The 14,665-nt window shown below is 50.2% G+C and overlaps 2 protein-coding genes across 8 annotated transcripts; one reads left to right on the top strand and one right to left on the bottom strand.

Annotated features, from left to right (window-relative positions):
• The first annotated feature begins 85 nt into the window (after positions 1 to 85).
• On the top strand, positions 86 to 13,941 carry RFXANK (regulatory factor X associated ankyrin containing protein). Of its 6 annotated transcripts, none has more exons than XM_074204194.1 (9): positions 86 to 244; positions 617 to 781; positions 1,315 to 1,398; positions 1,767 to 1,832; positions 2,810 to 2,910; positions 4,522 to 4,647; positions 5,590 to 5,656; positions 6,377 to 6,457; positions 10,886 to 13,940. In XM_074204194.1, exons 2-9 carry the CDS (start codon positions 625 to 627, stop codon positions 11,179 to 11,181), a joined length of 978 nt encoding a protein of 325 aa, XP_074060295.1. In that variant the 5' UTR covers positions 86 to 244; positions 617 to 624; the 3' UTR covers positions 11,182 to 13,940. The 6 variants fall into 6 exon arrangements, with proteins under 6 accessions (XP_074060295.1, XP_074060290.1, XP_074060289.1 ...); XM_074204189.1 differs by lacking the exon at positions 86 to 244 and adding an exon at positions 301 to 416 and having other exon boundaries at positions 1,318 to 1,398; positions 10,886 to 13,941; XM_074204188.1 differs by lacking the exon at positions 86 to 244 and adding an exon at positions 301 to 416 and having other exon boundaries at positions 10,886 to 13,938.
• Positions 5,878 to 10,181, bottom strand: NR2C2AP (nuclear receptor 2C2 associated protein). 2 transcript variants are annotated; one of them, XM_074204196.1, is made up of 5 exons: positions 10,038 to 10,181; positions 9,867 to 9,957; positions 9,687 to 9,759; positions 9,469 to 9,537; positions 5,878 to 9,231 (listed from the first exon to the last, which is right to left on the bottom strand). In XM_074204196.1, the coding sequence occupies exons 1-5, from the start codon at positions 10,079 to 10,081 to the stop codon at positions 9,116 to 9,118; spliced, it is 393 nt and encodes a 130-aa protein (XP_074060297.1). In that variant the 5' UTR covers positions 10,082 to 10,181; the 3' UTR covers positions 5,878 to 9,115. The 2 variants fall into 2 exon arrangements, with proteins under 2 accessions (XP_074060297.1, XP_074060296.1); XM_074204195.1 differs by having other exon boundaries at positions 9,654 to 9,759.
• Positions 13,942 to 14,665: the final 724 nt, after the last annotated feature.

Genomic DNA, 14,665 nt, shown 5'->3' on the forward strand with positions numbered 1-14,665 from the left:
TAAGTCCCGCACCCCGGGAGGTCCCGCCGCCCCTTAGTCGGCGGCCTCGAGGGCGGGGCTCCGGTGGCACGCAGGCGCACTGGGAGCCTCCGGCCTAGCCAGCCTCCTCCTCCGGCTCCTGTGAGCCTGGGGGGAGGGGCCGAAGCGGCGTTCTTAAAGGGCCAGCGCGTCTCTCCCTTTCCCCGCGCTCTGCGCAGCTGCTCCCAGGCGGGGGAAGCGCGCCCCCCGCCCCCGCCTCGCTCAGGTGCATTGTGGGAGGCCCCCCGCGGGGAGAGGGGGAGGGGGCGAGGGGCGGAGCGCCGCAGTTCGGCAAAGTTAACTTTGGGCCGGGGCTCGGCGCGCCCGGGGCTGGGGTCGAGGGAGGCGGAGCCCCAGGACGGGGCCCGGCGGGGCCGCGAGGCGCGTCCGGAGCGCGGGTGCGCGGAGGCGGGCCCGCCCCGGGGCGGCGGAGAGGGGAGACCGAGGCCCGGGGGGGGGGGGGGGGGAGGGACTCGGCCAAGGTCACTCGGCGGGGCCGGAGGAAGGGCTCTTAAAGGAACAGGCCCGGGCCCCGAGCATCCCCTGGCGCGGGGGGCGGGCGCCCTAATCGAAGGGTTTCCTCCCGACTCGCCAGCAGCGCCCTCCATGGAGCCCGGCCGGGTGCAGGAGCCGCAGCCCGAAGACCCGGCCCGGGACGGCCCGGACGGCCCGGACGGCTCGGACACGGTGTTGCTGCGCCTCTACCCGTGCACCCCGGACTCGGGGAGCCCCGACCCGGACGGGGTCCTCGCGGCCCCTCACAGTAAGCGCCCCCCGGGATGGGGGCGCGGCCCCTCGGCCAGGCCCCGGGACTGGCCCCCTCCTTCACCTGCTGTGCACGTGCGCCGCCCGCCAGAGCCGGGCCCAACATGACCCTTCTGGTTTTTAAAAGTCATCGTGGGGCGCTTTGGCTTTTTTCCCCTTTTGATTTGAACTTCTTTTACAAAATGATCATCATGGATCCAGGTTTATACTGGTAGAGCCTTATTAGACTGCTCTCTGCCAGGGGAAGGGAGGGAGAAAAATATAAAACTAAAACCCTTGAAAAAAATGTCATCGCCTTCATTATAATGGACACTCCTTGGGAACAGGGATTGTTTTTCCCTTTCTTTGTCCCTCCGTGGCTGGCACATTAGACTGATAGAACCAAAGAGCAGAGCTAGAACCCAGACCCAGGCCTAATGACTTCCAGTCTCAGTGTTCTTCTTCTCAGACTTGAGAAATCAAAATTATCTTTTCTTCTCCAGGTGAAGAAAGCTAACGGTTCCCTCCTACTTTCCGCTTTTTCTCTCTCAGCAGGCAGCTCCTTGAAGCACTCCACCACCCTGACCAATAGGCAGAGGGGAAATGAGATTTCAGCCCTGCCTGCCACCCTGGACTGTGAGCATGTGGGGACAAGGGGTGGGCAGGGTGGTAGAGGGAAAGCCCTCCTGGAGGGAGCCACTCACCAGCAGGATCCTTGGAATGTAGAAAATAAAATGTCACACTGGAAGGGAAGACTTAGAGACCATATAATCTAACCTCTGAAAGATAATCATGAGGAAACTAAGTCCCAGACAGGGAAGGGGATAGGTTTAGAGTCAAACATCAGACCATCAGCCCCACAAGGACTTTCTCCAGGTTTTATTATCTCTGGATTTTCAGAAGTTGTCCCCTCCCCCACCATGATATAGAACCTTCTGCTGTATTGGAGTTCCTGGAAACCCCCTATAATCTGCCTCTTTCTCTTTCCCTTTTGTAAACAACAGCTCTGTCCATCCACCAGCTTGCTGCTCAGGGAGAACTGACCCAGCTGAAAGAATATCTTCTTAAAGGTTTGTGGCTCTTTGTCTGACCCTTGAAATCTCCTCTCCGTCAAACTTGAGTCCCACACCTGCAAGAGACTTAACACCAGAACCTCAAGGCCTGTGTTCCTCAGAGTCATTCCACTCAGTGGGCCAACTCAAGCCCAACCCCTGTCCACTTTATCGGAGACCTGAGTGGGAAAGGTAATGACTGAAGGAGGAGGAGGGCAGAGCAGCCTCCCAGACAGAAGAGGGAGTAGAGAGGCTCAGACTCAATCCAAGTAGGCTTGCTCCAGCTCAGGTAGCTTTGCTCTGTTTTAAGGTCAGGAGTCACTTCTTCTCCCCCAACTTAGAAAACCTGGAGTGGGGCAGCTAGGTGTCACAGTGAATAGAGCACTAGTCCTGGAGTCAAGAGTTCAAATCCGGCCCTAGACACAATAATTGCCTAATAATTGGGCAAGTCACTTAACCCCATTATTTTAAATAAATAAAATTTAAAAAAGAAAAGAAAAGAAAACCTGGGTGCCAGAGCTGGAAGGGCTCTTAGAACACAAACATTTCCCAGAGTCACCTATTCTGCCCTCTTCATTTTCCAGTTGCAGAAACAAAGGTTCAGAGAAGCTCCATAGTGAGTTAGTGGGAGGCCAGGACTGGAATCTAGGTCTTCTAAGGCCACCTGAGCTTGGTCCCAGGTGACCACCTCATCTCATCTGTTCCTTTGGTCATGGAGGGAAGTGTATCCATGCAACCCATCCTCACTGTTGAGGCCAAAGGTCAGCACTAGTCAGTTACCACTGGCCACACCATTGGAGCACCTTTTGTCACCTCTGTTATGACGATCCCCCTTCAGATCAGGATTTAGATGACCCTCCTTCCCTTACCCCCAGCTTCCCTCCTCTGTAAATGCCAAACCCACTTGCACCTGAGAGAGATGGGGGAGGCCTGGCTCCTCCTAGCCTGCGGGCTGGCTTGGCAGCAGACATAGCAGACTCTTCCCATCCCACCAGGTGACAACTTGGTGAACAAGCCTGATGAGCGTGGCTTCACCCCTCTGATATGGGCATCTGCTTTTGGAGAGATCGAGACTGTGCGCTTCCTGCTAGAATGGGTAAGAGGGTGAGGGAGGCTGCTGGGTACCAAGATCTCGGAGATGGTTTTTCTTTTTATCCCACAACCACCTGCTTAGCTAAGGCAAACCAGTTGTTCAAACATAGGATGGAAAAGTTCATTTAATAAGAGTTATCATTTAAATAGTGCTTTAATATTTGCAGAAGCTTTTCTGTGTGTTAACTCATTGAATTCTTACAATTAACTTATGAGGTAATAGCTATTATTATCCCCACTTTTTAGATGAGGAAACTGAGGCTGAGAGGTTAACTGTCTTGCCCAAAGTCATGTAGTTAGTAGGAATTTGGGGCAAGATTTGAATTCATCTTCTTGATCCCCAAGTTCTATTTGTTTTGACGTCTAGCTATGGGGATGAGCTTACCTGACAATAAGCTTGATAGAAATCACATGTGTGATTTGACAGGAACCTAACATAGTATCCAGCCATACTACATGGTAAATGGAATAGATGGAGAGAGCTGATAGTCCTACTACTGCCTTCCTTAGTCTGAAGCATTGTGCTCAGTTCATCTGATCATTTGGAGTCACTCAATTCCCAATCTAATGGGGGGGGTTTCTCTTTGTAATACGCCATGTGGAAATTGGGAGTACTTCCAAAGGAAAACAGGACTTCAGACCATGTGGAGAATATTAATCCTGCAGAAAAGACTTCTTGGAAGGGATGTGTTTGCTGTCTCTAATTACCAGAAGGAGTGTCGTAGAGAAGGATGAGCAAGACCAGAGCTGAGAGCAGTAGATAGAAGGGAGAGGGAGACAGGAGGGAAGAACTCCACATGTGCTACAACATCTCAGCATTGGGAGTATTCAACAATTCAGTGAGCTTTCTTGGGGAGTGTGAAGGTCCCCATTCTTTGGAGATAGTCCAGAAATTTATCTGCCAGGTAGCCTGCAGGGGAAGATTCGTTCTTGCCTGGGTTGTAACGCTTGATTCATTGAAGATGCCTTTTCAGCTCTAAATTTGTGATCTGATTATGGCCTTCCGATGGGGTCTGGTCAGGATGGAGGATAGTGAGTGGGGGTCTCTCTTACCCTGGACACCAGACATTTATTCATTCAGCTGAGGGTTCAGTGGTACTATGAAGAGCTGACTGGTAGATGGGGACATCTGGGCCAAGATGGCCAAACAAGATTCCCTTCCTCTCTCTGCTCCTATGGAGGCAGAACCTCCCCTCATTCCCAGGCCCCAAGGGTTGGGTGGGAGTAAAGTGCAGAAGCTCAGAATTCAGTGGTATTTTCTGCTGAGCTACTGTCCTCTGGGCCATCCAAAGCTTCTCTCCTTAGCCTTCATTTAGAGGTAAATGGAGGTCAGAGAGGGACCTCTGGCACCACACTGAGAAATCTACACTATCTCGGAAAATAGTGTCAGAGCTAAAGGAGACCTTAGAGTCTAACTCTGCAGCTCCCTTGCCTTCAGAAGCAGAATAGGATGACACAATGTTTTTACCAAAGTGGTTCTGACAAAGGGGACTTGGTCCAGCATGATGTGGTAACCAGGGTTCTTCATCCCTGTCTCTGGGATCCTCCTGGATCACTAGCTTCTGCCCTGACCCTCTATCCAACCCAGGTCTCATCCACCTTTTTTGCCCCATAGGGTGCTGACCCTCACGTCCTGGCCAAGGAACGGGAGAGTGCTCTCTCATTGGCCAGCACTGGTGGCTACACAGATATTGTGGTCATGCTTCTGGAGCGGGATGTAGACATCAACAGCTATGACTGGGTAAGGTCCCTCTGGCTCCCTTGTGTCTGCTCTAGATATGGGAGGAACCCCTCTCCTGAGCATGGGGGGAGTAGGGGTGTTTCCCTTACCTGGACTAGAGAAAATTAGGCTGCTGGCCAGAGGCATACAGAGAGTCCAGAGAAGGCAAGGCACATAGTGGTTCTGGAGCAGGGAGAGCTGAGTTCAAATCCCCCAGCCACCTTGGGCCATTTCCTTCACCTCAGTCTCTTTGTCCATTCTGACCCTCTCATTTATAGATAATCTCACCAATCCCTTCTAGTTCTCAATTCTGGAATGCCCAGGAGGTTGCGGAGGCCTTGGAGGCTTATCTTCAATAACAGTTGCTGTTCTTGGTGTCAACTCATTGAGCCTCACTCATAACCTCAAAGTGGTTACTCTGGGGGTTACTATTCCCTTCATACCAGTGAGGAACCTGGGCCTCATCCAGAGTCCCATAGCCAATGTGTTAGGCCAGATTTTTCTGACTCTTCCCATTTCCCTACACTGCCTTTCCTCAAGGAGCTGAACAGAGACACAAACGAATTTGTGTGGGAGATAGTGAAGCTCCTCTGACTGAAGAATGTATTTTATATCTTGACAACTATTTCAGTAAAATTAGTATCCTTTCTAATCCCCTGTATTTTATTTTCATGCATTTAATTCTGAGGATTCATAGGCTTCACCAGGCTGCAAATAAGTCCAGAAAAGGGTAAAGACTCCAGGTCTTGGCACTATTTCAGTGACAACATGCTGGGGTTTTATTACCTGGAGAAGGATAAAGTGTCCAGAAAGCACTAGTATCTATCATGATTGCTATATCCATTCCCCTGGTGCTAGCCTGGTCTTGAGGCTATTCAAAGATGGGTCCCTGACCTAGCAGGTCCAGTGAGGGAGACTTTTTGAATGTTGATCCCTTCTCACCCCTGCTCCTCCCTCCTCCAGAACGGTGGGACTCCGCTGCTGTACGCTGTGAGGGGGAACCACGTGAAGTGTGTGGAAGCTCTTCTGGGTAGGTGTGGGCCAATTGATCCTCGGTTCAGGGAGGGGACTTGTGGCTCAGGTGTTGGATGGGAGGACCCTATTAGTTCACACTTCAACTCTCCCCTATTTTCTCTTCTGGCTTGGAAGATTTCCATTACTGGGCATCCATAAGCAATGAGTTTGCTAGCCTGACAACAGATGTGAGACATGTGGCCTACAGCACTCCCAAGTAGCCCAAATCAAATAAAATATAATTGGAAAATGTTTAATAAATAAAAATACAATCAACATAGACATTACATTTTAAAACTAATTATGTGAACTGCAGGAATCCTTATGTACAGAATAGTGGTCCCCATTTGTTTGAAGTTGACTGGCCAACAGTAAATAACACTTGGCTGAATTTCTCACTGTTGACATTTAAATAACTTCACTCACTTTGAGGCAATTTCTTTCAGCTTGAGACATGGCTTATCCTCCTGAAGAATCGGGTCTGCCAAGGTGGGGGAAGGGTCATATTGATCCAAAAAAGCATTGAGTAATGAAGTGCTTAGAATGTCCCAGACCCCAAGCCGGGAACTGGGAATAGAATAGTGAAAGTGGGCCTTTCAAGGAGCTTAATTCTAATGAGCCAGAGCAGCCATGTTGGGAGGAGAAGGAAAAGAAAATGACTGCCCCTCTCCCCCCAAAAACCAAGCAAATGAGCCTTTCCCCCCATAAGCTTCCCCTTTTCTGCTTTGGTTTTCAGCCAGAGGGGCTGACCTGACAACAGAGGCGGACTCAGGCTATACCCCAATGGATCTGGCTGTAGCCTTGGGCCACAAGAAGGGTATGTACCTATGTTTCAGGGAAGGGACACAGTCTCTGTAGGAAGCAGGTTGATCTTGGCCACCAGCAGAATCACCCCAGAAGGTGTCAGTGATATTTGGAATTCATCCCACCCCAAGCAGATGCAGTTCAGTTAAACAAGCATTTATTTATTCAGCAATTACTATGTGCTAAGCCTTGAGTTGTGCACTGGAGACAGAGACATAAAAAAAGTCCTGCCCTCAAGGAGCTCCCATTCTACTGGGTGGAAATATATACAAATACGTAAAAACAAACTATGTACCCTCTGTTCCCCTACACAACCCCCAGGGGCTGGGAGGAGGGGCAGAGGGTACAACAACTGTAGTCCTTTTAAGATTTAGATAGCACTTTCCTCACAACCAGCCTGCAAGGTAGGTACTACAAGTCTTATTCCTCTTTCACAGATGAGAAAACTCAGGCTCACAGAGACTTAGATCAGAGAGCTAATAAGAGGCAATCTATAGTGTAAGTGGTCAGTAGCAAGATGGTTTGAACTGGCTGCACGACCTCAGACACTGAACTTCTCTGAGCCTTTGTTTCCTTATCTGTGATGCCGAGGTATAGGTCTTAATCTGGTTTTGATCCCTGAACACTCAACCCTGCCTCAGTAGCCTACTATTGGGGAGAGAACACTGGTCTCAAAATCAGAAGAAATGGGGTTCCAGTCTCACACTTACTGGCTCTAGGGTCTCAGCCACACACCTTCCCCCTCAGTTCTGAATCAACCCCTAATTCTGAGCCTCATCTATTTCCTCATTTGTTTAAAAATGTGAATCCTCTATCCTACACTAACCCAATCCCACAGGGTTTCCATGAAGAGAGCACTTTCTAAGCCCTGAAATCCTCAAGAAATTAAAGTTCTTCTCAGGGCCCTGAGAGTACCACAGGCCTTCAAGCCAAGGCCAAGGCTCCAGGCGGTCCCAGTTACTGGCCCTGGCCCTGCCCTTCTTGGAATGACTGGTCTCTTCTCCCCACCTGCATCAACTCCCCAGGAAAGATGTTTGAAAGAAACCAAGCTTTTACTCCTAGGAAACCTGAGGTCAAGTCAGACAGGGTTCCCATCTCCTTGGTTAGAACCCAGCACTTTTCCTCACCACTCTGAAGGCCTCCTACTTTATCATCCCCATTATGTAGCTAAGGAAACTGAGCCTGAGTGGTGGTTTGTGTCAGAGCCAGGACACAAAGTCAGGTGTGCCAATTCCAAGCCTCTGACTCTTGCTTTCCCCCAATCTTGCCTCCTTATGTTGGCAGGGCTGGCAGAGGGGACCCTTGGTCCTGAGTTATCTTAGCTCTCACTCCCTTCTCCCTGGGCTTCAGTCCAACAGGTGATGGAGAACCATATCCTTAAGCTTTTTCAAAACAAGCTGCTGTCAGAGTGAAGGGACCTACGGACACAGAGGTCCTTTGCCTTTCGTCTGGTGCTCAAGAAGGCCAGCTCACTAAGAAGCCAGTTCTTCTATGCCTATAGCCAGGGAGAACAGGTCCAAGAGGAGGTCTCCCTTTTCCTATGGCTGAAGGCTGCATATCTTTCCCTGGCCACCCACAGAGCTTTGGGGGGAACCACACCAAGAACTCAGTGCCCAGTGATCATGTCAGCATGGCACACAAGGGGCAAAACCCAAATGGAAGCAAGGCAGCTCCTCCCCTTCCCAGGACCACAGGAGGGACTGTGCTACTGGCTAATGATGTGCCCTGACTGGAACCATAGTTCACCTTCCCAGTCCACCCAGCCTTGCTGGCTCCTCCACTACCCCAGCACCAGCCATCCTGGTCACCCCTCCCTGCTTCCCCAAGCCCATGAAATGGGAACAAAAACCAATAAAAACCAGCTGCTACCCCAACAACCGGGGTGAGTGCCGGTTGTTCCCTCCCCATTTTACAGCAACCTGGGAGGTGAGAAATTCAAAACTACATCCTAGTGAAGACTGGCTATAAAGATAGAGGGCAATTTTAACCTGGAAAAGAGAAACAGCTGCTATGCAAACCTGTGGGGGTCCTAGAAAGTACTGACAAGAAAAAGATTAGGGGTGACACCTATAAGGGAGGCAGATTTCTACTACATGTGGAATAATTTTCTGACGGGGTTATCTGACAAGAAAACAGTTGGGGTTATTTAAACAGAAGTGATGGGATTGTTTTTTCTTATAAGGTAACAAGCATTTATTTCCTCCCAGACTTGGGGAAAAAAAAATGCTTGTAATATGTGCATAGTCAGATAAAACAAATTCCCAAAGTCTTCCGCCAAAAAAAAAGCTCATTTTGCATCCTGAATCTTGCTTTTATCAGGAAGCCAGTAGCATACTTTTATACCATCAGTCCTCTGCAATCTGAGGTGAATATTGATTGCACTGATAAGAATTCTCTGGTCTTTCAAAGTTGTCTTTACAATGCTGTTAGTGTCTTAAGTTGTGTTCTGATCAAGTCTGGCTTCCTGTAAGGATTTAATCCAAACCCCTGAGGCTCTTTCTGGGATGCTTTTCCCAGGTCCTTGAAGAGAGGGGCTAGGACCTTACTGGTTTATCCAGTCCAGAACGCTTTCTTCTTCCTGGAAGAACTCGATGGAACTTCTGCTCCATCCTTCCAGGGGCTTCTCTTAGGGGGACCTGGGAAGCCGACTGGGCCCGTGAACTGAAGCCGCTCACAGCTTCTCCCCGAGAACGCGAAGGTGGTAGATGATGATCCGGCCAAAAAAGTCAGTGCTGTTTTCGAAAGTTACTTTGAGCTTGTCCAGTATGACGTGGGGCACAGGGAAGCTGTAACTGAAGAGCTGTCAAGGTTAACAGGACAGACCTGGGCAGCCCCACTCACCCCCTCCGGCATGCTGGACCAGCTTCATAGTGGCAGGAGGAAGGCCATTGCGGCAGTCTCCTCCATTCCCCTGATAACAGGCCGGTTTTCCCCCTTCTCTTTCCAACTCCCACAGAGGCTTCTTGTCCAAGAACCTGCCTGATCTAGCCTCAAGCTATGCCCGCCCTCCCAACAAAGAGGATATCTGGAGGGAGTTGTTGTCTTGGGGGTAGAAGTCCCCGATTTTCTCCAGGCACTCGCTCCTCCTGCCACCTAGTCAGGGAAGAAGGGGGAGAAAGGGCTCGGATTCAGCTGGGGGGCCTCACCCGTGGGCTCGCGGGCGGACCGGCTGCCTCCCCCTCCCCCTCCGCCCCCTCGACCCCGGTCACCTTCCAGGCGGCCCTGGCGACTGGCGAACCCACCCTGGAACTGGATCTGCACCTGAGCCACGCGCACGGGCTGTGGGAACTCCAGCATCACCCACTGGTGGGAGCCCTGGGTCAGAGCCAGAGAGAAGCGGCTTAGAGCCCGGGGCCCTTGGCCGGGCGGAGGTGGGGAGGGGTCCTCGGAGGGGGTCCGCCCGGGGCCCACCCGCCCGGCACCTGGTCCGAGTTCCAGCAGGTCTCGTCCTGCTCGTCGAACAGGTGCTTCTTCCCGAACTGCTTCACGTCCCTGTTGAGCACGGAGCTCACCCTGGGGAGACACGGAGCGGGGCGTGGGGGCGAGCCCCGGGCCCCCGGCCCCCCGCGCCCCGACACCCGCCCCCGGCTCACCTGCTCACGGTGCGGCCGCAGACCAGAGGCGCCGGGGCGGCCATGGCCGGGGCCTGCCCACTCGGGAGGGCCGCCTCCGCCCAGGCTAAGGGCGGCCCGAGGCCGCGGTGCGGGCCCCTGAGAGAAGCCCGCGTGAACGCAGGGGCCACGGGCCCAGGGGAGGGACGGCGCCCCGGCGCCCCGGGTCCTCCCGCGGCCAACCTCCCCCGGGCGGCGGCGGCAGAAGCCGGGGGAGTCGGACTTTGAAAGGGCGGGAGCCCGCGCTCGGTCACGTGGGAGGCCCGGCTGTCCGGACGCGGCACGTGGAGACCCCGTCCGGCCCGCTCGCGGGCCAGAGGCGCGCAGGGCGCAGGCGCGCGCCGGCGGGGCGGAGGCGGGAGGCGGGAAGTACTTCCGGCGCAGCCGGGGTCACTGGGCGGAGAAGAGCGGGCCTCGCCCCTGTGACCTTAAAGGGCCCGGGCCGCGGAGTGGACCGGGCTCTCCTTCCTTTCCCCCCGCTCTCTCCGCCCGCGACCCCCGTGGCCGGCCCTTTCCCTCCCCTCCCCCACACCCTCCGGGCCGGGCCCGGCCCCTCCCATTCTGCCTCCCGCCTGAGCTTCCCGGGCCTGGGGCCGCCTGGCCCGCCCGCCCGAGCCCGCATCCCTTTCTAGAACAATCTCAGTGTTGATTTTTCCAACGGGCCACCCAGAACCTGGCCGGGGGCACTTCCCCCGTGGTCCCTAAGCCACGGAGCCAAGGCCCCGCCCCGCCCCTTCCAAGCCCCCCCCCCCGTACCCGCGGCGCCCCCCGCGGGGCCAGGCCTGCACTCCTCCATCCTCCCCACGCCCACCTGCCGCCCCGCTTGCCAGGGCCCAGCGAGGTGGCGCAGCGGACGGACGGAGGGTCAGGAGGAGCCCCGGGCCGGGTCACCCAGAGGATGAAGAGGGACGGCACGTGTGGAGACTGCAGAACTCCGAGCACTACCGAACGCCAGGCTGCAAAACCCGTGAGCCGAGCTAGGCAGAGGAAAAAGCATCACCTCAGAATGCCACCAAAATCCTTCTGCTCGTTTTGGCCAAGGCTTCTTCCCGACACAGGGTCACGATGCCTAGCGAGGCCTCTGAGACCCCAAGGAAGGTTTCACTCTCAGTCTGGAACCCAGTAAAGCCAAGAACACCAGATCAGGGCATCTGTATAGCTTTGCTCCTGATTACCAATATAATCTCATAAAGCCCCTTTCCCTCCTCACTCCCCTCCTTAATCTCCTCATTCAAGGTTTATCTAAATTTTCTCTAAAGTGCCTTCTGGTTCTAAATTCTATGATTTTTATAGATTTGACCCATCCTTATTAAAAAGCCTGCCTAGATCTCTTTGGAAACAGACTGGTGTCCAATATATTCGCTTTCCCTCCCCTCTTTGTGTCATCTATAGAACTGCTAACTACTGAAAACAGGAAAAGGGCTTTGGGGAAGGGGGTTAAAGATCAATCTATAGGTTTCATTTTTTGTGAACTCACGGGTTTCTGATTCAGGGAGTTAAGAAAGGGCATACAATTTAGTTTAATTTAATGCACAAAAGGTTTACAAAGTTACTACAAAGTCCAAAGCTCCATTCTTTGGAAAACCAGCAAGATATGGAATTTCTTTTTTTTTTTTAATATTTTTTTGTACTTAAAGATTTTATTTATTTTGAGTTTTACAATTTTTCCGCTAATCTTGCTTCCCTCCTCCCCACCCCACCCCCCAAGAGAAGGCAATTTGCCAGTCTTTACATTGTTTCCATGGTATACATTGATCCAAATAGAATTGATGAGAGAGAAATCGAAGATAAGGAATTTCTTAAAGAACAGGCTGATCAGCAGAAGATGAGGTTAAGAAAGACTAAAGTACTTAAAAAGGAAAGGAAAGAAACTTAGATCAGCATAGATCCAACAGCATGGGACTGGAGCCATATTGGTAGTTACAAGCTGGGAAAGGAAAAGGGAAAAGAAAAGAAGCTTAGATCAAGGAGATCCAGCTGCATGGACCTAGAGCCATATTGTTCCAGCACCATGGGCCAGATCATGTGAATCTATCTTAGGGAAGAGAGATGAAGCAGCCAGGCTATGTATGAGTCAAGAAAAAAAGGCTGATTTTTGCTTAAATGCATTTCTGTGGTGGGTAGCACAAGGATTGGTGGTTGGTTCTTGTCCTTTATTATCAAAGAAGACCAAAATGACATCGCTATGTTTGAGACAAATTACAGTATGTCTGACTCGGATCAGACCAATATGAAATCAGAATGCTCTACCTCAGGATGAGCACAAATAGTCCATGTGAACACCTGGGTTGTATACTCTAAACTTAGATAAGTCACGTTTCCTTTGAGCTACTTTGTCTTCCTTAAAGAGTGAAACATCCTCACTGATGAGAACACACCATACTGGACAGTCCTGTGCCAGTGTCTCCCATGCTGTACAATCAATTCTAAAGTACTTCAGTGAGACCTTCAGGGTGACTATCTCTTTTTCTGACCCTCTTGTGAGCAATTTTCCTGGTAAGTTCTCCATGAAATACTGTATTTCCCCATGTATAAGACACCCCCATATCTAAGACACATCTTAATTCTGGGGCCCAAAATTTGAAAAAAAATGTATTACATAAAGTTATTGAACTCAAGTTTTATTCATCATAAAATTCATACAACTCATCACTGTCAAAACTCCCAGCCATTAGCTTGTCCTCATGTGTGTCTGATGATAAATCACTGTCTTAGGAGAGGCTCTGACTGCTTTCCTGTTTGTGCTCTGGTCTATGGTTGACCACAAGCACTCCTGGGCAAGTCTGGTGTGTGGACACATGCTTAGTCCATTCCATTTCATGAACCTGAAGCACCAATTGTATCCTCCTTTGAAATTAGTAACTTCTTTTTCATCAGCAATTCTTCTTGCCTCATCCTGAACCATCTTTTTGGACAGAGGAATTCCAATTGCTTTTTGCTCTTCAATCCATATCTTCAATTCCCCCTCTAAATCAGGCCATTTTGCTGGCTTACCTCTCATGGCCTTCTTCTGTCATGGCTTTTTCAGGAGGGTTTCTTCTTTCTCAGATTGTTTTCCTCAGTTGAAGGAGGACCAAACTTACATTCAGCAGCACAATTTCCAATTCACTTTTGCAAACTGGATAACAATGAACTTGATTCAACACTGTATGAAAATATTTTCTGAGCCATTTCTGGGCAGGATATGGCAAAATGTAACCTAATATACCAGTAACAAATGCGAAACAATGAGCACAAAGACAAGCACAAAAAAGTGGGAAATGCAAGTAAAAAAATCCACAACCACTGTAAAAGACACTCCTAGGTTTTAGATACCAAATTTTTCAAAAAAGGGTACATCTTATACATAGGGAAATACATTAATTTTTTGATTTTGTTTTTTTGGCAAGTGGATGTCTGGCATTATAACAACATGTCCAGTCCATCATAGTTGCACTCTAGTAATGTTGAAATGCTAGATAGACAGTTTAACTTGAGAAAGAACCTCACTGTCTAGTATCTTCTGCCAGGTGATCTTCAGAATCTTCCTAAGACAATTTAAATGGAAGGAATTCAGTTTCTTGATATGGCTCTGCTAGACTGTCCAGGTTTCACAGGCATACAGCAACAAGGTCAACACAATGGCTCTGTAGACCTTCAGTTTGGTAGTCAGTCTAATAATTCCTATCTCACACTTTCTTTAAGAGCCTCCCAAATATGGAGCTTGCTCTGGCAATGTGTATGTCAACCTCATTGACAATATGTACCTCCATGGAAAGGACACTGCTAAGATAAGTGAACTTGTCCACGGTACTCAAAACTTCTCCATTTGCTGTAAATGATAATTCCACATATGGATGGTGCTAGCTGAGGGAGCCCTCTGTGTTTTCTTGGTGTTATTTTTAAGCCAAAATGAGCACAAGCAGCAGAGAATCGGTCCATACTTTGTTGCATCCCAGCTTCAGAGGCTGCATTGAGTGTACAGTCATCTGCAAACAGAAGATAATGCATCAACACTCCCTCCATTTTGGTCTTGACTTGTTGCCTTTGCAAGATGAAGAATTTGCCTTTGATATGGTAGCTTATCTTGAGGCCATGTTCATTCTCAATGAAGGTATTTGATAACATGGCTGAAAACATCATGCTAAAAAGTATGGGAGCAAGGATACATCCATGTTTCACTCCATTATTGACTGAGAAATCTCAAGAGCATTGTTCACTATCCAGAACCCAGGCATGCATACTGTCATGGAGTTGGCATACAATACTGATAAACTTCTTTAGGCAACCAAATTCTGATGTAATTTTCCATAAACCTTCATGATTGACAGTATCATAGGCCTTGGTCAGATCTACAAATATTGCATACAGACCTCTGTCCTGTTCCTGGCATTTTTCCTGTAGTTCTTGGGCAGCAAACACCATATCAACTATTGCTAGACCCTTTCTGAAGCCACACTGGCTCTCAGGGAGGTGACCATCTTCCAGGTGAAGGAGCAGCCTTTTGAAAAGGATTCTGGCAAGAATCTTACCAGCAAGGAGTAAAGAGAAATACCCATATGATTGTCACAGGACAATCTATTCTCTTTACCTTTAGAGAGGTGGACAGTGGAGGCATCCTTGACTTCTTG

This window comes from Macrotis lagotis, chromosome X, assembly GCF_037893015.1.
Source record: "Macrotis lagotis isolate mMagLag1 chromosome X, bilby.v1.9.chrom.fasta, whole genome shotgun sequence".
Classification (NCBI taxonomy): domain Eukaryota; kingdom Metazoa; phylum Chordata; class Mammalia; order Peramelemorphia; family Peramelidae; genus Macrotis; species Macrotis lagotis.